Genomic DNA, 21588 nt, shown 5'->3' on the forward strand with positions numbered 1-21588 from the left:
TATATATATTTAGTCAATACCAAAAAGATTTTGTCTCCTTTAATTTACTTTTGAATGAAAATTTAGCTTATTCCTCAACAAATTAAAAGCTAATAGGATGTTATTTAAAGTAAACAAGACACATCCTCTGCTACTACCATCACTTGGGTAAAAACATGTGACAATCACTTAAAATCTTGCTAAGAAACTTTCCATTTATTCTGTACTGCCTACTTGCTGCTAGGCCACAAGTGGCTGGTGAAAGAGATTAAATCCTTAATTTTCTGTTTTTATTTTTATTCCTAGGTCCCTGTATTGACCCACCAGTAATGGAGAGTATGAAGCTCAAGGGTGTCATTAAACGCCATTATTATTCTGGGGACAGAATAAACTATGAGTGTCGCATAGGATACTTTCATGTGTGGCCTTATCGCCTCTCATCTACTTGTGAGCCTAATGGCTCATGGAGCCCTATTGAAGAAGCATGTTTAAGTAAGGAAACAAAACCATTTTTGTTTGTTGTTTTTTGCTTTCTGTAGAGATTTTTACACATTTTAGGGTCAATTTTCCACTGCAACAATAATGATTTTCTCATGCAAAACTAGGTTTTAGATAGCAATGCATTTTTTCAGGCTTTGAGAAATCTCCAGGGAATTTTTATTGGTGATTGGTTCCTCAGTAAATGTGAATTTTAAGTTTGCCCTTATAATAATTAAATAAAGAAAATAATATTTCATCAATATAAAAGAGCAGTGTAGAATTTTGATCTTGATTTAAATGTTTTGAAATTGGTATGAAAAAATGAATTTGAAAATTTTCTTTTAGGAAAATCATGTCCAAATCCAGAAATAAAGCATGGTGAAGTATATGCCCCAAATAAAACCTTTGAGTTTGAATCAGAAGCTCACATTTCTTGTAATGAGGGGTAAGTAAGTTACTCCTTAGAGAAAATAAGTTAAATGTTATGAATTCCATTTTTCTTTGCTTCTCAGCTTAATCATTCCCTTAAAGTTGATTTCATTTTTCTTTCTAGGTCATAAGTTGCACTTGTAGCCAAATAACTCTTGGGCTTTTTATGGAGAATGAAATGATGTGTAATTAATAGAAAGGAATTTAAATTGAAGAAAAGCAAAATCATATACTTATTATATGTGGTAATAAGCCTATTGGAAGCATTGAAACTGTAGTAATCATGGTGAATTTATCCTTAACAACACAGTGCACCCTAGTAAAAATGGCCAGCTCTCAGAGTTGAAGGAGGGCTCACAGAAATGACACCAACAGTGTAAGAGGGCTCCTTTTTCTCCACACCCTCTCCAGCATTTATCATTTGTAGACTTTTTAATGATGGCCATTCTGACTGGTGTGAGGTGATATCTCATTGTAGTTTTGATTTGCATTTCTCTAATAATTAGTTATGTTGAGCATCTTTTCATGTGCCTGTTGGCCATTTCTATGTCTTCTTTGAAGAAATGTCTACCTAGGTCTTTTGCCCATTTTTTGATTATGTTGTTGTTGTTGTTGTTGATATTAAGCTGGATGAGCTGTATGTATTGGAAATTAATCCCTTCTTGGTAGCATCATTTACAAATATTTTCTCCCAGTCTGTAGGTTTTCTTTTCATTTTGTTTATGGTTTCCTTTGCTGTGCAAAAGCTTTTAAGTTTAATTAGGTCCCAGTTTTTATTTTTGTTTTTATCTCCATCACTCTAGGAGACGTATCCAAAAAAAATATTGCTGCAATTTATGTCAAAGAGTGTTCTGCCTATGTTTTCTTCTGTATTATAATATACTGTCTTATATTTAGGTCTTTAATCCATTTTGAGTTTATTTTTGTATACGTTTCTATATGGTATTAAAGAATGTTCTAATTTCATTCTTTTTACATATAGCTGTCCAGTTTTCTCAGCACCACTTGTTGACTGTCTTTTCTCCATTGTCTATTCTTGCCTCCTTTGTCATAGATTAATTGACCATCAGTGTATGGGTTTATTTATGGGCTTTCTATCATACTCCATTGATTTATATGTCTGGCTTTTCTGCCAGTACCATACTGTTTTGATGACTGTTGCTTTATTGTATAGTCTGAAGTCAGGGAGCATGATTCCTCCTGCTCCGTTCTTCTTTCTCAAGAGTGTTTTGGCTAATAGGAGTCTTTTGTGTTTCCATACAAATTTAAAAATATTTTGTTCTAGTTCTGTGAAAAATGCCATTGTATTGAATCTGTAGATTGCCTTGGGTAGTATAGTCATTTTGACAATGCTGATTCTCCCAATCCAAGAACATGGGATATCTCTCCATCTGTTTGTGTCATCTTCAGTTTCTTTCATCAGTGTCTTATAGTTTTCAGAGTACAGGTCTTTTGCCTCCTTAGGTAAGTTTATTTCTAGATATTTTATTCTTTTTGATGCAGTGGTAAATGGGATTGTTTCCTTAATTTCTGTTTCTCATCTTTCGTTGTTAGTGTATAGAAGTGAAACAGATTTCTGTATATTAATTTTGTATTCAGCAACTTTACCAGATTCATTTATGAGCTCTAGTAGTTTTCTGGTAGTGTCTTTAGGATTTTCTATGTATAACATCATGTCATCTGCAAACAGTGACAGTTTTACTTCTTTTCCAATTTGGATTCCTTTATTTCTTTTTCTTTTCTGCTTCCTGTGGCTAGGACTTCCAAAACTATGCTGAATAAAAGTGGTGAGAGTGGGCCTCCTTGTACTGTTCCAGATCTTAGAGGAAATGCTTTCAGCTTTTCACCATTGAGTATGATGTGGGTTTGTCATATATGGCCTTTATTATGTTGAGCTATGTTTCCTCTATGCCTACTTTCTGAAGAGTTTTTATCATAAATGGATGTTGAATTTTATAAAAAGTTTGTCTGCATCTGTTGAGAGGATCACATGGTTTTTATCCTTCAATTTGTTAATATGCTGTATCACATTGATCAATCACATTGATTGATTTGTGAATATTGAAAATCCTTGCCTCCCTGTGATAAATCCCACTAGATCATGATGTATGATCCTTTTAACGTATTTTTGGAATTGGTTTGCTGGTATTTTGCTGAGGATTTTTGCATCTATTTTCATCAGTGATATTGACCTATAAATTTCTTTTTTGTGTGATATCTTTGTCTGGTTTTGGTATCAGGGTGATGGTGGCCTCAGAGAACAAGTTTGGAAGAGTTCTTTCCTCTGCAGTTTTTTGGAATAGTTTCAGAAGGATGGGTGGTAAGTGGAGTGTTAAGGTCCCCTACTATCATTGTGTTACTGTCAATTTTTGCTTTATGGCTGTTAGCCCTTGCCTTATATATTGAGGTGCTCCTATTTTGGGTGCATATATATTTACAATTGTTATAATTTTCTTCTTCTACTGATCCTTTGCTCATTATGTAGTGTCTTTGTCTCTTGTAACCGTCTTTATTAAAGTCCATTTTTGTCTGACATAAGTATTGCAACTCTGACTTTCTTTTGATTTCCATTTGCATGGAATACTTTTTCCATTTCCTCACTATCAGTCTGTATGTGTCTCCAGATCTGAAGTGAGTCTCTTGTAGGCAGTGTATATATTAGTCTTGTTTTTGTAACCATTCAGCCAGTCTGTCTTTTGCTTGGAGCATTTAGTCTATTTACATTTAAGGTAATTATAGATAAGTATGTTCCTATTGCCATTTTGTTAATTGTTTTTTGTTTTTGTAGGTCTTTTTCTTTCCCCTTCTTTCATTCTCTACTCTTGTGATGACTATCTTTAATGTTATGTTTGGATTCCTTTTTCTTTTTGTATGTATATCTATTATAGATTTTTGACAATTACTGTTTTTGATTTTATATTTTACATCTAATTGTTTTGTGTAGCCCTTAACTGCTTATTGTGGATACAAATGATTTTTACTATTTGCATCTTTTAACCTCCCTACTAGCTTTGTGTGTGGATGATTTCCTACCTTTCTTGTAAGTTTGCCTTTACCAGTGAGCTTTTCCATTTTATAATTTTCTTGTTTCTATTTGTGGCCTTTCCTTTTCCACCTAGAGAAGTTCTTTATCATTTGTTGTAAAGTTGGTTTGGTAATACCGAATTATTTTAGCTTTTGCTTGTCTGTAAAGCTGTTGATTTCTCCATGAAGTCTGAATGGGAGCGTTGCTGGGTAGAGGATTCTTAGTTGTAGGTTTTTGTCTTTCATCACTTTAAGTATATCATTGCCACTCCTTTCTGACCTGCAGAGTTTCTGCTGAAAAATCAGTTGATAGCCTTATGGGAGTTCTCTTGTATGTTACTTGTTGCTTTTCCCTTGTTGCTTTTAATATTCTCTCTTTAGCTTTAATTTTCATCATTTTGATTACACTGTGTCATGGTGTATTCCTCTGTGGGTTAATCCTGTATGGGACTCTCTGCACTTCTGGACTTGGGTGACTGTTTCCTTCCCCAGGTTAGAGAAGTTTTCAGCAATTATCTTTTCAAATATTTTCTCAGGTCCTTTCTCTCTCTCTCTTCTCCTTCTGGGACCCTGATAATGCAAATATTAGCATGCTTGATGTTGTCCCAGAAGTCTCTTGAACTGTCCTCATTCCTTTTCATTTTTTTTTTCTCTTCAGTGGCAGTGATTTCCACTACTCTGTCTTCCACCTCACTAATCAGTTCTCCATCTCATTTACTCTACTATTGATACCTTCTAGTGTATTTTTCATTTCAGTTATTGTATTCTTTAATTCTGTTTGGTTGTTCTTTATATTTTCTAATTCTTTGTTAAAAACTTCTAATTTTTCATTCCGTGCATCCATTCTCTGCCCGAGTTCTTTGATTATCTTTACTATCATTACTCTGAACTCTTTCTTGGGTAGATTGCCTATCTCCATGTCACTTAGTTCTTCTGGGGTTTTATCTTGTTCCTTCATCTGAAACATATTCCTCTGTTGCTTCATTTTCTCTAAATTGCTATTTGTATTTTTATGTATGTGGTAGGTTGGTTACTTTTTTTTGGCCTTAGAGAAGTGACCCTCTGTAGGAGACATCCTATGCATCCCAGCAGTGCACTCCCCTCTCATCACCCAAGGGCCAGGGGCCAGCTGGTCCCAGGGTAGTATCTGGCCTGCATTTGCAGACTTGGCTTGCAGGTTGCAGGACTGTATTTTCTTGCTTCTGGTGTCTGCCCCCTAACTGTTGGAGCTGGGTTTTGGTCCTCTGGTGGGCAGGGCCATGTCTAGGGGTGTGTTTAGAGGTGGCTGTGGACTCAGGAAGTCTTTAAGCAGCCTGTCTGCTCATGGGTAGGGGTGTATCCCCTCCCAGTTTGTTGTTTGGCCTGAGATGTCCCAGCACTGGAGCCTACAGGCTGTTGGGTGGGGCCAGGTCTTGGTGCCAAAGTATCAGCCTCTGGGAGAACTCACACAAATGAATCCCCTGATATATCTGCCGCAATGTCTATATCCCCAGAGTGAGCCACAGCTGCCTCCACTTCCCTAGGAGACCCTCCAAGATGAGTAGGTAGCTCCGGCCCAGGCTCCTATGAAGTTACTGCTTTTACCTTTGGTCCTTTGGTGTGTTTGAGACTTTTTTGTGCACCCTTTAAGAGTGAAATCTCTATTTTCCCCAATCCTGTGGAGCTCCTGCAATCAAGCCCCACTGGCCTTCAAAGCCAAATGCTCTGGGAGTTCCTCTTCCCAGTGCTGGACCCCTGGGCTGTGGGGCCTCACGTGGGGCTCAGAATTCACTCCTGTGGGAGAATCTCTGTAATATAATTATTCTCCAGTTTGTGGGGTGCCCACTGTGGGGTATGGGATTTAATTATATTGCAAGGCTGCCCCTTCTACCAGTCTCCTTGTGGTTCCATCTTTATGTCTTTAGCTGTAGGGGATCTTTTCTAGTAGGTTTCAGTCTTTTTCAATGATGATTGCTCTATAGATTGTTGTGATTTTGGTGTTCTTGTGAGAGGAGGTGAGCTTAGGGTCCTTCTACTCTGCCATCTTAGCCACTCTGTCTTTGTCTTTTGAAAGTTTGGTTATTATGTGACTTAGTGTTGATGTCTTTAAGTTCATTTTACCTGGGGGTTGTTGAGCTTCTTGGATGTTTATATTTGTGTCTTTCATCAAATTTGCAAAGTTGCTCACCATTATTTTTTTTAAATATTCTCTCTGCCCCTTTCTATCTCTCTTCTCCCTCTGAGACTCCCACGCTGTGTAGGTTGATCCACTTGATGATATCACACAGGTCCTTTAGGCTCTGCTCACTTTTCTTCACTCTTTTTCCTTTCTGTTCCTCAGACTCAGTAACTTCCACCATTCTATATTCATGTTCACTGATCCTTCTGCAGCTCAAATTTGCCTTTAATCCCTCTATTGAATTTTTAATACCAGGTATTGTACTTTTAAGCTCCACAATTTCTTTTTGGTTCCTTTTTAGGTTTTCTAGCTCCTTATGATACTTCCATTTTGTTCACACATCATTTTCTTGACTTTCTCCAAGTCTTTCTTTAGTTCTTTGAGCATCTTTAAGATATTTTGATGTCTTTATCTAATATATCTATCATCAGATATTTTTCAGGAACAGTTTCTGTTCATTTGTTTTTTTATTCTGAATGGACCACACTTTCCTGTTTCTTTGTATGTCTGGTGAATTTTTGTGGAATATTGGACATTGGAATCTAATAATGTGGTCACCCTGGAAATCAGATTCTCCCCTTTCCCTAGACATTGCAGTTTTTGTTATTGTTTTTGTTTATTGATTTTTGTATCATGTTTCTGTGGCAGGGATCACCTGAGATGTAAACTGAAGGCCTTCTCAGGCTGTTTCTGTGTTTTTTCCCTGAACATGCACACTCACTTTCTAAATTTCCCCACATATGCAGTTGTTTTTGAATGTCCTAGTCTTTAGTGCCTGGCTTCTGAGAGTGGAAACATGAAAAATGAAGGTGGAAGCAAATGTTGTTGGATCTTTAAATCCCACGTAAGTCACTTCAACCAACAAGGAAAGGGCTTGCAAGAGTCGGCGAGGTGTGACAACAATGGCTGCCACCACTTTCTGTGATCAGAAATAGCAGTCAGCAATCAGAGTACAGATCCTTGGTACTTGGAAGACAGTCTTTTTGGCTATTGTACCTCCTGTAACCTGTGTGTAAGCTGCTTCAGGAGCACACGCACAGTTGCCTGCCACACTGCTGAGGGTAGGGATAAGTTGCTGCTGTTTTCCTAAGAGCTGAAACGGGCTGAAATTAATGCAATTTACCTGTCTGAGTTTTCCTCCAGAACTTGCAAGCCTTCAACAGACTCCAGAGTTCCAAAACAGTGACATCAGACAGATTCTGCCATTGCAGTTTTTGTCTAGTTATGGTGACAGATTCCTAGAGCTTCCAACTCTACCACCTTCCCAAAATCCTCTCCTAAAACACTAATATACAGAAAATGAGTACAGCTTAATGGAAAAGTCAACTTGAACCTTGTACAAGCAGTTTCACTGATTATTTTTAAACTGATCAAGTAAAAATATTAGAACATCCTGTCATAGATATAGAGAGCCTATTAGGTACTTTGAGAGGTACCAAAAACTTAAAGCATAGACTCTTCTCAAAAAAAGTTGTAGCCTGGTTAGAAACACAATATATACTAACATAATATATTAAATCAAAATAGTAAATAAGAAGTGCCAAATACATGCCATTATTTATGATCATTACAATGAGAATCCAGAAGAAGAGAGTACTGTGAATTTAAATCATCAGAGAAGATTTCATTAAGTAATATTCCCAAGCTATTCCTGGAAAGATATTCTGATCTAAAGAATATTAAAAAGAACTAAAACTTACCTAGTACTCACTATGTGTCAGATGCTAACTTATTCTCAAAACAACCCCATGATGTATGTACTATTATCTCTTTTACATAGATGAGGAAATTGAGCAAGAGGAACAGTAAGAGACTTTCCAAAGCTTAAATAACAAGTCATTCATGGAGCTGGGTCTCGAATCCAGGCAGGCAAGCTCTAGGGCCTGATCTCTCTGCTCAGTCCTTGCTGAGCAGAATGGTGTGAGCAAAAGCATAGAAGTGAATGCGTGGTGCATTTGCCAGAGATGGTGAAGAGGCCACACTGACAGGCGTGATAGTAATTTCGACATTTTGCTGTTGGACAGTGTGTGTCCACCTGCAGAAGCTCTATTTGATTAAAATTGCAGATTTGGTTAGCACTTTCATTATATCATGTCATTTAAGAAACTTCTCCCTCAAACTACTGTAGTACAGAAAAACAACCATATAAAAATTTTCAGTATTATGTGCTGTTAAAGAAACAGTAACCTTTTCTTTTTTCATTTAGTTATTACTTAAGAGGAAAAAGCATTCTAACTTGTAACCGTATTGGAGGGAATGTGCATTGGAGTGATAAGATACCACATTGTGAAAGTAAGTAAATTCTCACTTTAGAATTTAGATTAGGAATTTTCAAACTTTTTGGCTTCAGGACCTGTTTATGCTGTTAAATCAACAACGATTCCAAAGAGCTTTTCTTTATGTGGGTTATGTCTATTGGTATTCATTATATTGGAATTAAAACAAAAGTTTTTAAAATAGTTAATTATTAAATCATTTTTAGGAACAGTAAAGTCAATACATGTTAATATATACAACATATTTTTATGAAAAAATTAAAAATTTCCAAAACCAACAGTGGGAATAGTGGCATTGTTTTACATTTTTGAAAATCTCTTCAATATCTGGCTTAAAGGAAGCCGTCTGGATTCAGTCTGTGGCAAAATCACCCAATTTGTAGATTCTGGAAAATTTCACCATAAACTTACAAGGATGACAGTGAAATAAGACCATATCTTGGTATTAGTGTGAACCATGGATGGAGTGAATGGATATGTTTTAAAATTACAAATATGCATTTCTTAGCTAGCAGTGAATTTTATTTTTAATCACAAGCATATTTTCTCATTAAATTTCCATCTCTTATGATGATTAGAACAAAACTTAGCATATCCTTATAGATAAATATAGGTATTTCATATAGGTACTTTATATAGGTATTTAAAAAAATGAGTTTGGTTCTTAAAAGTTTATTTCTACATGATTTGAATTTGGGATAACACATTTTCTCGTGGAAACTCTCCTCTAAATGGATAAAGGATTCACAACTAACTTCTAGAAATCATATGTTAAAGAACTTACTGAAGGTAGTTCATAGGACTTTTCTGATGCTGTCTTACTCCTTCACCTTCCCTTTACCTTTATTTTCTCTTTTTACCCCTTTTTAAGAGATTTTTTGTGGACGACCTCCAGAAATAAAACATGGAAAACACACCAATAGCTACAGGAATATATTTGAATATAATGAATTAGTAACTTATAGTTGTAATCCTTCAAATGGATCAGATGAATATTCGCTTGTTGGAGAGAGACAACTTATTTGTTCTGGACCTGGCAAATGGAGTAGTGCTGCTCCTCTGTGTAAAGGTAATAATGTTTCCATTTGTTTCCTTCATCATTTGTAAATACTGTGGAACACTTCGTAAATAGTTTTACCTATAAGTGAAACAGTCATATATGTTTCTTTCTCCGGTTAAATTGACTTCTAATCTAATTTAGGCCAAATCGAACAGAAAATATTTCTAGTTGTGAGGTTTCCCACCCCTCACACCAGATGTTCTTGACATTACAATTTACACAGTGTGAACTAATTGTGTGTGTGTGTGTGTGTGTGTGTGTGTGTATTAGGATATTTTTGCTTGAAAGAACTGAAAAACTCAACACATCCTGCCTCAAAAATAAAGTTTTTTCTTATATTGCAAGATGTCTGAGAGTTCTGGCTACAGATAATGGTAGAGAAATTTTTAAAAGCTAAGCTTCTCATTGATAAGAATGATAAACTCTGAACAAAATATATATTTAAAACAATATTTAAGGCACTAGAGAGTGACATAAAGCAAGGAGATGCTAGAGGGGATTTGATTCTTGGAAGAAAACCACTGAATAACAGGATAATATTTACTCTTTTCAAGTTCACATGGGACATTCTCTAGGGTAGCTCATATTCTAGGCAATAAGATTATTTTTAGCACATTCCAAAGAATTGAAATCATTAAGTGCATTATCTGTTCACAATGGAATAAACATAGACATTAAAACAGGGCTAATCTAGAAAATTCACAAATACTTGAAAATTATGAAAGGCACTCCTTACTAACCCATGAGTCAAAGATGAAGTAACAAGGGAAGTTAGACAGTGTTTTGAATTGAGTAAAAATGAAAAACACAATACATCAAAATATCAAAATTTGTGTGATAACAACAAAAGCATTGCTTAAAGGGAAATTTATAGCATGAAATACTTGTGTTAGAAAAAAATAAAAGTCTCAAATCAACAATCTAAGCTTCCACCTTAAAAAACTAAAAAAAGAAGAGCAAACTCAAAATAAGGAGACATAAGATGATGATAAAGTTAGAGAGAAATCAATGAAATTGTGAAGAGAAAATAATAGAGAAAACCAATGAAACAAACCCCTGGTTCTTGGGGAAGATCAATAAAATAGATAAAGTTATAACTAGGCTGACAAGAAAGAAAAAGATATTTAATAAGTCAGACAGAGAAAGACAAATACTGTATGATATCATTTATATGTGGAATCTAAAAAATACAACAAAGTAGTAAATATAACAAAAAAGAAGCAGACTCACAGATATAGAGAGCAAACTAGTGGTCACCAGTGAGGAGGGGCAATATGGGAGTGTGGGCGTGGAAGGTACAAACTATTGGGTATAAGATAGGCTACAAGGATGTATTGCACAACACGAGGAATATAGCCAATATTTTGTAATAACTGTAAATAGAATGTAACCTTTAAAAGTTGTATCAGGGGCTTCTCTGGTGGCGCAGTGGTTGAGAATCTTCCTGCTAATGCAGGGGACACGGGTTCGAGCCCTGGTCTGGGAGGATCCCACATGCCGCGGAGCAAGTAGGCCTGTGAGCCACAACTACTGAGCCTGTGCATCTGGAGACTGTGCTCCGCAACAAGAGAGGCCGCGATAGTGAGAGGCCTCCGCACACCGCGATGAAGAGTGGCCCCCGCTTGCCACAACTAGAGAAAGTCCTTGCACAGAAACGAAGACCCAACACAGCAAAAATAAATTAATTAATTAATAAACTCCTACCCCCACCATCTCCTTTAAAAAAAAAAAAAGTTGTATTAAAAAAATAAATTTTTCGGGGCTTCCCTGGTGGCACAGTGGTTGAGAGTCCGCCTGCCGATGCAGGGGACACGGGTTCGTGCCCTGGTCCGGGAGGATCCCACATGCAGCAGAGTGGCTGGGACCGTGAGTCATGGCCGCTGGGCCTGCGAGCCATGGCCGCTGGGCCTGCGCATCCGGAGCCTGTGCTCCACAACAGCGAGACGCCCGCGTACTGCAAAATAAATAAATTAAATAAAATAATTTTTTTAAAAGAATGAAAAAGAGGACAACACTATTCTTCAGACATTTAAATGGATATTAAAAAATATTACAATGATGATAGTTGTAATATTACATCTTTATGCCTATAAATTTTACAACTGAAATAAAATTGACAAATTCCTTGAAAGACAAAAAATACCGAAATATCTTCACATGAATATATAGGTAACCTAAATAGTCTTATACCTATTAAGGAGATATAATTTGTAGTTAAAAACCTTCCCACAGTGAGAACTGAGGCCCAGATGGCCTCCTTGGGGAATTAATTCTACCACACATTGCAGATATAAATAATAGCACCTCTACACAAACTGTTCAAGAAATATAAGAGGAGGAAATGCTTCTCAACTCACTTCATGGGGACATTACTTGTTACTAAAACCAGACAAAAACATTGAAAGAAAATTATAAACAATATCCTTATTGAATATAGAACTTTTCAACAAAATATCAACAAATCAAATCCTGCTATACGTCTACGTCTCTATTCCTGCCCTACAAATAGGTTCATCTGTACCATTTTTCTAGATTCCACATATTCCAAAAACAAATATACGATATTTGTTTTTCTCTTTCTGGCTCACTTCACTCTGTATAACAGACTCTAGGTCCATCCACATCTCTACAAATGACCCAATTTCGTCCCTTTTCATTGTACTGCAGAAACTAACACAACATTGTAAAGCAGTTTTACTCCAATTAAAAAAAAAAAAAAAGAAAAAAAATCCTGCTATATATAAAAATAAGAATACATTATAGCCAAGTAAGATTTATTCCATAAATGTAAGATTGGTTCAGATTTTAAAATTAATCAGTGTTATTTACCATGTCAAAAGACTATAATGAAAAAATATATGATCATCTTAATAGATGCAAAAAAAAGCAATTGACAGAATTCATCATCTTTTTATGGTAAAACTTAGCAAACTAGGAACAGAATGGAACTAACTATATCAACCTGATAAAAGGTACATACGAAAATCGCACAACTAACATTATGCTTAATAGTAAAAACCTACTTTCTTTCCCCCCAAGGTAGGAAGAAAGGAAGTATGTCTACATTCATTACTCTATTCAGCATTGCACTGGAGGTCCCACTCACTGCAATAAGGCAGGAGAAAGAAATAAGCATACATACATTGGAATGAAAGAAATAAAATAGTCTGTATTCATTTATAACATGATTGTCTATGTAGAAAATTCCAAAGACTGATGTTTTAGCAAGGTTGCAAAATATAAGATCAACATACAGAAGTCAATCGTATGTCTGCATACTAGCAATAAATCATTACTGAAAGTTTTATTTACAACAACTATTTGCAAATCCAAAACACAAAATGCTTGCATATAAATCTAACTAACATATATGAAAGATTTAGATGGTATAAACCACTAAACACTAATAAAGGAAATTAAAGACCTTAATAAATAAAGGGATATACATTGGCCATGAAATGGAAGACTCAAAATAACAAAGGTGTAAATTCATTATAATTGATCTATAAATTCGACATAATCCCAATAGAAACCCCAGTAAACCTTTTTGTATAAATTGACAAACTGATTCTGAAATTTATATGGAAAGACAAAAGAGCTAGAATAGTTAAACAGTTTTTGAAAATGAACTGGAGGATGTACTCTACCTGCTGTCAAGACTTAGTATAAAGCATACTATAAGGCATATAAGCAAGACAGTTTGGTAGTGGTGAAAGGATAGATATATAGAGCAATAAACAAAATAGTGAGTCCAGGATCAGACCCTTGTAAATATGTCCAGTTGATTTTCACAGGTATACAGACAATTCAGTGGGGAACAATTTTTTCAACAAATGGTACCAGCACAATTGAACACCCATATGCTATAAAAAAAAAAAGAACCTCAGCCCATGTTAGCACCATATGGAAACATTTATTCAAAATGAAGCATAGACATACATATGAAACCTACAACTACAACACTTTTACAAGAAAACACAGAAAATATTTGTGACCTAGCCAAAGATTTCTCTAATACAACCCATAAAGCATGATGCTTTAAAGAAAAAAATAATAAATTGGATACTCCAAACTCAAAATTTCTGGACTGCAGAAGATATTATTAAGAGAACAACAACAAAAAGCAATAGATGGGGAGAAAATATTTTCAAAGTACGTATCTAATAATTTGCTTGTATCTATTATATAGGAAGAACCCTCAAAACACAATAATAAGAAAACAGTTTTTTTAAATGAGCAAAAATTAGTAATAGACATATTTCACCAAATGTGATATGTAGATGGCAAAAAGTACACGAAAAGTTGCTCAATATCATTAGTAATTACAGGAATGTAATTTAAAATCACAATGAGATACCACTAACCAACTATTAGAATGGCTGAAATTAAAATTAAAAATGTGGCAATGCAAGCAGTCAAATATACATGTAATTGAAGTTTCAGAGAGGAGGGAGAGGAATACAGAAAATTATTTGAATAAACACGGGCCCAAATATTTCAAATTTGATCCAAAACAATAACCCTACAGGTACAAGAAATTCAGTGACCCTAGCAGGATAAGTAAAAACTTTAATTTTACCAAGAAACCTCCACCAAACTAAATACATCATGTTAAAACTACTGAAACTAAAACTAAAACTAAAACAAAAAATAAAAGAAAAGGGAGCCAGGGAAAAAAGGTATTATATTGAGGACACACCCACCCACCCCCATCTCCCCGTTACCCACGTTAAGAATGACAGCTGATGTCTCTTAAGGAACTGTGGAGATGAGAAGACAATAATCTCTGCTAATGTGCTGAAAGAAAAATAAAACACTTAACCTAGAATTCACTGTCAAGGAGAAACCTTCCAAAAACTGAAGGTGAAATAAAAACCAGTTTCAGATAAACAAAAGTTTGGGGAATTTGTCATCAGCCAACCTGAACACAAGAATTGATAAAGAAGTTCTCCTGGCTGAACAGAAATGATGTGATACTTGATGGAAATTCAGATCCACAGGAAAGGAGGAAGAACACTATTCTGGTTTAAAAGTCTGTATATTATCTGCTCCTTATCTATTGCTCAGATTTAATCTCATAAGATATCCTCTTGAACTCTCTGCTCAGCCCAGTGTTTTTCAGTGTTTTTTTTTCCCGAATTCTGCAAAACACATTCACAGATATTGAAGTCAATCTAGAGGGTCACGACCTGTATTTTACTTTGGAGAAGTAGAGTAGAATGGGAAACACCAGAGTACACTGGAGTGAGGGCTGAGCATTTGCCTGGCTAGCTTCTTTTCAACTTTTAAAATCGAACTCAAATATTACCTTCTCAAAAAAGTCTTTGCTACCTTTCTAAAAGAGCAGGGTACTGTAATTAGTGTCAGCATGACCTTAGAAAAAATCCTAGAGCTAAAGAGTATCAAAAGTATCAAAAGTTTTGAACTTGCCCTGAATTTGTACCTGGTAGTCACACTTTCTCAAGACTTGTCATTAATGGAAAAAAATGTAGGAAAGCCAATAAAGTATAATGACAGTCTGTTCTAGGTGGAAAAACGTTATTAAGTTTCTCTAAATCCATTTGCCTGAAATTCAGATGCACAAATAAAGTCTTTTTTTGTTTTCAATTAACATCTTGCCTTTCATTCCTCGGCTTTTTCTTCCCACTGGAAATTACTACTTTGCACTAGTTTTTCTGGTCCTGTGTGAAAGCAGCTTTTTATTAATTCTGGAATTTCTCCAATTTTCAGTGGTCAAATGTGAACGTCCAGTACTCGAACATGGAATAATGGTATCAGGAAATAGAAAAAAATTTTCTTACCAAGCAGTGGTGATATTTGAATGCCTCCAGGGTTTTTACCTTAATGGCAGCAACCTAGTGTTCTGTGGTGGTAATAATACTTGGGAGCCTGAGATGCCAAAGTGTATTAAAGGTACAAATGTTGTCTCTTTCCTTTTTTTAAATTTTGTCTTTTAGTTTTTATTTCTTTGACATTGACAAGAATAATTGAAAAAATAAATATTTAACTCTGTCTTGTATCCATTTCCATGAGAGATGTATGACAGAACTTACATAGAATTCTGCTGTTGTGATTTTGTATGTTTTTATAGAGTCTTAGCACATTCTGTTAGCAAAGAACACAGGTATATTAATGTCTCTTGTTTGGTATTTTTATGTATAAAAATAGATGGGAATGATTTTTCAGAGTAAATCGAAGCATGGGAATTTTTACCTATATAAGTCAAGAATGAGAGCCATAATTCATATAAATGATATGAAAGTAGTAATCCCATGTGGTTTGTTCTTCAGTGCTGATTCCTCTCAATACAAAACTCCCAATTTTGAGCCATTCAGATTAAGTAACTTCCTGCTTATATTTTACAAAAAAAATCCTTTAAATTCATGTGATTTACACTCATTCATCATTTTTAGTAATGAAAAGAGGAAGAATATATTTACAGCCATTTTAGTTGTTATGCTTAGTGATTCTAAAAGTATTTGCCATAGTCCACAGATATCAACAGATGTGTGAACTTGGACAAGTTACGTAAACTTTAAATATATTTACTTACATGTAAAATGATTTAATGCCTTCCTCACTGGGTGATAACAAAGTCAAAATGGGATCCATTTAAAGCACTTAGCACAGTGCCTGGCATCTAGAAAGCTCTTAGGTAGCTTGTATGACTTACAGCATCACCTTCACAGGGTATCTTCCAGGTCCAGGACTATGTTTCATTTTCCAGACTGCAACCAGTTTTGTTCTTTTTATACTGGGAAATTTCTGTTGTCACCAGAATAAGACCAGTATTTCTACCACTCCCCACCTCATACAAATATCATTTGTATCTTTACTGGGCATTTTTATTTGACAACAGAAAGTAAATTTCATAACAACAGAAAGGCAGGAGAAGTCCTTACTTATTGAAATGAAATGGAGGATTTCTGGCAGGGACTACTAATTAGCTGCTCTGCTTAAGACTTGAGAGACTATTTTGATATGGTAGAAGGAATTATATTCCTGATTTCAGGGCTGCTTTCTCTGGCTTCTTCCTTTTAGTTGCAGCAGAAGCAAGAGACAAGAGGAAGAGAGGGAAGAGCATTAACCTGGGCAGACTGCATTCAGGGTCCTAGTGTGGCTCTGCTCACTCAAGTAACATCATTTCTATGGGTTCTAGTTTCCTGTTGTCTAATGACTCAAACTAATGTCAGTTACTGGCATCTAATTTGTTTCCTATTGCCCTGATATTTTGAAGGATTGAGGGGGATTATTCATGTTAACATGGTAATTAGAACACCTTATATAATTCCTGTAAACCTGGTACCCAGTAACCTCCTTCAGTACCTTGGTGAGTGCTGTGAAGTTTTGTGGGAAAAGAGATGTTTTTTTGGTGGATGATATATAAAGATTGCATACGAAATTTATATTCATTGACCCATCCATGTCCTAGTGGGCCTATACACTGTGGTATACTATATTTGTTGATATGCTCTTTTGAAAGTTGACCATAAACATTTCATAAGGACTTATAAAACACTGATACAGTTTAGTGTTTGAAGAAGATAGGAATTGTTTGTGAGAAAAAGCCTATGAAGAGAAGAAGCTACAGTGATCTTTTTTTAAAATCAAAAGTCAACTCTCCTTATGGGATTGTCAATCATTTTTTATCATCAGTTAGAGAAAGACTATACCAAAAGGATCAGTAGCAACATATAATGGTGTTAAGTCAGATCTAAATGTGCTAATATGAAAAAATGTCCAAGAAATCCTTAGTGAAAAAGAAAAAAATTATGGAATATACTACTTGGATCTTTTAAAAGAATACATAAATTTTATGATTTATAATTAGTTAACTACTAGGATTTTCATTATAGAATACAAAGTTGTAGTGAACATTTTATATACACATCCTTATGCACTTGTACAAATATATATTTAGGTTAAACCCAGGAGTAGAATTGCAAAGTTCTGAGTGTATGTGTATTATTTATTTTGAGAAATAATCTTAAAAAAAAATTAAAAACCAAAATTAAATTCATAATTTTGTGTTGACAAGGATGGTGAATTGAGTCAACTTTATTTTTCCAGGTTACAAGCCTACTCATCCAACCAAGACTCCACTTGCAAAATATCCAGGTTCAGTAACTCTTTATCCTACTTATAGTTAAGAAATTTATAAAGTGATGGGTGTAAAATCATGTCTTATTTTAATTTGCATTTCTTTAATTATCAGTGAGGCTTAACGTTTTCTGTCTACATTTATTTATTCATGTTCTTTGTTCATTTTTCTATTAGGTTCCTAAAACTTTTTTTTTGTTGATTTGAACTTACTATAAATTAAAGCCCTTTTAATGTGAAGTGAACTTTTTTCCTAGGGTTGTTTTTTTTATTTTATTTTATTTTAGTTTAGTTTAGTTTTTTGCTTTGTTTTCACTAGTCAGTTTTCTTTTAGGATTTTATACTGTACTTTTAGATATGGGTTGCTTTTTATAACTTTTTGTTACCTGAGTATATTTTTATACATGAATATATTTTGGTAAATTTTCAAACATTACAGAAGTATACAGAGTAAAAGATTAGTTCTCCCTTCCTAGCCTATTACCTTAGTTAATCACTGTTAGGGTGTCTTTGTATCTGTTTCTGTACATCAAAATCCTTATATATGTAGCTATACATTTAATTTGGTGTTTATTTTCTTAAACAAAAATGGCATCATACCATTCATATTTTTTTGAAACTAGCATTTTTCCACTTAATGTCTTATATTGGGATTGTATTTTGATTTATTCTCATCCTTTTAAATGATGACTTTAATATATGCCATCATATTTTATTTAACTCTTCTCCTTTTGGTGGTCATTTATATGTGCAAAACTTTTACATTAATAGGTAGCTGGATATATCGATCTTTTCCCTAATGGCTATGAGTGTTGTGTCTTTCTTATAAAAGTTTTAGGACTTCCTCAAGCTGAAATTATATAAACATTTCAACCATGCATCCTAATTGCATTCTTTGGATTCAAATCTTTGGTACATCTGAAATTCATTATGGTATGTGGAATGAGATTGGGTACCTCTTCACTCCACCCACCCCTATCCAATGGCAAAGTAGCACCATTTGTTGAATAACTTGTCTTCTCTCCAAGTGTTTTGAGGTGATTAGTGATATGGTGAGCAGCTTTTCATGTGCTTCTTGACCATTTGCATATCTTCTTTGGAGAAATGTCTATTCAAGTCCCTTGCCCATTTGTAAAATGGCTTTTTGTTGTTGTTATTGAGTTTTAGGAATTCGTAATATATTTCGGATATCAATCCCTTATCAGATGTATGATTTACAGATGTTTCTGCCTATTCTATGAGTTGGTTTTTACTCTGTTGATAGTGTCCTTTGATGCACAAACGTTTTTAATTTTGATGTAGTCCAATATATCTATTTTTTCTTTTGTTGCCTATGCTTTTGGTGTCACATCTAAAAAGTCATTGCCAGTTCAACATCATGAAATTTGTCCTCTATGTTTTCTTCTAAGAGTTTTATAGTTTTAAGTCTTTTGTTTTTGATTCATTTTGAATTAATTTTTTTTTTTTTTTTTCGGTACGCGGGCCTCTCACTGTTGTGGCCTCTCCCATTGCGGAGCACAGGCTCCGGCCCGTGCAGGCTCAGCGGCCATGGCTCATGGGTCCAGCCGCTCCGCGGCATGTGGAATCCTCCCGGACCGGGGCACGAACCCGTGTCCCCTGCATCGGCAGGCAGACTCTCAACCACTGTGCCACCAGGGAAGCCCCTTGAATTAATTTTTGTATATGGTGTAAGATAAGTGTCAAATTTCATTCTTTGCTTATGGATATCCAGTTTTCCAAAAATCACTTGTTGAAAAGACTGCCCTTTCCCCATTGAATGCTCTTAGCACCCTTGTGAACAATCACTTGACCATATAAGCAAGGGTTTATTTCTGGGCCCTATATTCTATACCATTGGTCTGTATGTCTGTCTCTATGCCAGTACGATTCTGTTTTATTATTGTAGCTTTTTAGTAAGTTTTGAAATCAGGAAGTATGAGCCCTTTCAACATTGCTCTTCTTTTTCAAGATTGTCTTGGCTGTTGCTAGTCCCTTGAGATTCCATATAAATTATAGGTTGTATTTTTCTTTTCCTGCAAAATGCATTTTCAAGATGGTGATAGAGAGTGCATTTAATCTGTAAATTGTTTTGTGTAGTATTAACATCTTAACAATATTAAGTCTTCCTGTCCATGACCACAGGATGTCTTTCTGTTTATTTATGTCTTCTTCACTTTCTTTCAGCAATTTTTATAGTTTTCAATGTACAAGTCTTTCATCTCCTTGGTTAAGTTTATTTGAGTATTTTATTCTTTTTAATGCTATTGTAAATGGAATTGTTTGCTTAATTTCATTTTTGGATTGTTCATTGTTAGTGTATAGAAACACAACTGATTTTTGTGTGTTCATTTTGTATCTTCAACTTTGCTGAATTTATGTATTAGTTCTAACAGTTGTGTATGTGTTTGTGTGTACATGTGTGATCTTTATAGAGCTTTCTATATAAAAAATCATGTCATCTATAAAGAGAGATCATTTTATTTCTTCTTTCCCATCTGGATATTTTTAACTTCTTTTTTACGTAATGGTTCTGACCCAAACTTCCAATGTTACATTGAATTGAAGTGGCAAATGCAGAAATTCTGTGTTGTTCCTGATCTTAAGGGAAAAAAGTTTTAGTATTTCAACATTGAGTATGATGTTAACCATGAGTATTTTATAAATGGCCTGTATAATACTGAAGAGTCTTTCTACTCCAGAGCAACTTCTAAATCATTTTTAAGCCCTCCTCTATCTTTTAAGTAGAATCATATTGAATTCAAGCCTAATTTTTTGGAATACACTAATGATAAGTTTGCTTGCTATACCACAGAATTAGTTGCAAGGAATATCAGTGGACAGGAAGAAGAATGTTGATGGCATTGGATATAAATTTATAATATTTTATGATGCAACTTTTAGGAAACATTAATATAATTTATAAGGAAAATTAAATTATAATTATGAATTATAAAAAGGCACAAGACCAAAACCAATGAATTTATAGATCTTTAAGATTTATTTAGTCTTTCATTTTACCTATTTCCATTTTTTTTCCTAGGATATCCCAATCCCAGCAATGAAATACTATCACTTGATGACTTTGAGGATTTAGGTATTATTTTGTTATTAATAACCCTGTACTATGAGGCCTTAGAGTTCTACATGGAAATATCATGTTCCAATCATTTGTAGGTAGGGAAAAAACAATGTGTCACAAATAATTAGTAATAGTTGACATTTATAGTTATTTTATTAGTGCAGGTACCATAACAAATGTAAGTGGTAGTATATATAGACACATGTAGATAATTTTCTCTAATCTAGTAAATTCTAACAGTACTAGTAACCTATACAAAATAACCTGGTGTGGTAGCTAAAGCACAAAACAATGAAAAATGAGGCTCCTGTTAAGAGTTTCACAAGGTGGATCCTGTACCTGGAATCTGTTTAAAAGGGTTCTGTGATCAAAATGACTTGGATGCAGTAGCAGACATGCTAAAACTAGATTGATAAACATTTTTGCTGTAGTTTTTAGATGATCTGATCAAAATTAAAATACAGCTGCTATCTAGGACCCATAGATGCTTAATATCTTCAAAACTGTTTTCATTTTTTCTCAGATACAGGAATCATTGCTCTGATTATTCTTACTGCAAGTAAGTATCTCAAACTTCGATACCACTTAAATGAAAATGTAATATGAAGATGAGATGCACATTATTTTTTCAATGACTTTTCAGTTGCTGTAGTTTTTATAGGTTGAAATTGAGTAGAACAGTCTAAAAAAACCTGACCTTTTCTGTGATATACTACCTTGTGTTGGTGATTGTATATTCTTTTATATTCTACATGTCCACTTAGTAACAAACCCTAAATGATGCACGTTTTTTTCAAAATTATTAGTCATATGAGTCTATTTCCCAAATATACTTTGGGTAATTTTCTAAATTAAGCAAAGACTCTGACTTATTGTGGACTGTTTAAGTGATTCCAGGGGATTGGATTTAGATACTGAAGGGTTGAGATGGAATATAAATGTATATGTATAGAAAATAACATTTTCTAACCGCAGAAATGTAACCAATGTTTATTTCTTCTGC

At 34.6% G+C, this 21588-nt stretch overlaps 1 protein-coding gene across 1 annotated transcript in view; it reads left to right on the forward strand.

Annotated features, from left to right (window-relative positions):
• Window positions 1-21588, forward strand: part of LOC113607475 (membrane cofactor protein-like) — a 32213-nt gene that overhangs the window by 9874 nt on the left and 751 nt on the right. The window contains exons 2-9 of the mRNA XM_027082868.1: window positions 286-471; window positions 805-904; window positions 8277-8362; window positions 9218-9415; window positions 15137-15319; window positions 17477-17524; window positions 20547-20600; window positions 21109-21144. Of these exons, the coding sequence (XP_026938669.1) occupies window positions 286-471; window positions 805-904; window positions 8277-8362; window positions 9218-9415; window positions 15137-15319; window positions 17477-17524; window positions 20547-20600; window positions 21109-21144 (891 nt within the window). The remainder of the gene's footprint in view (window positions 1-285; window positions 472-804; window positions 905-8276; window positions 8363-9217; window positions 9416-15136; window positions 15320-17476; window positions 17525-20546; window positions 20601-21108; window positions 21145-21588) is intronic.

This window comes from Aethalodelphis obliquidens, unplaced genomic scaffold, assembly GCF_003676395.1.
Source record: "Aethalodelphis obliquidens isolate GAN/ISIS:26980383/991018 unplaced genomic scaffold, ASM367639v1 scaffold48, whole genome shotgun sequence".
NCBI classification, from domain to species: domain Eukaryota; kingdom Metazoa; phylum Chordata; class Mammalia; order Artiodactyla; family Delphinidae; genus Aethalodelphis; species Aethalodelphis obliquidens.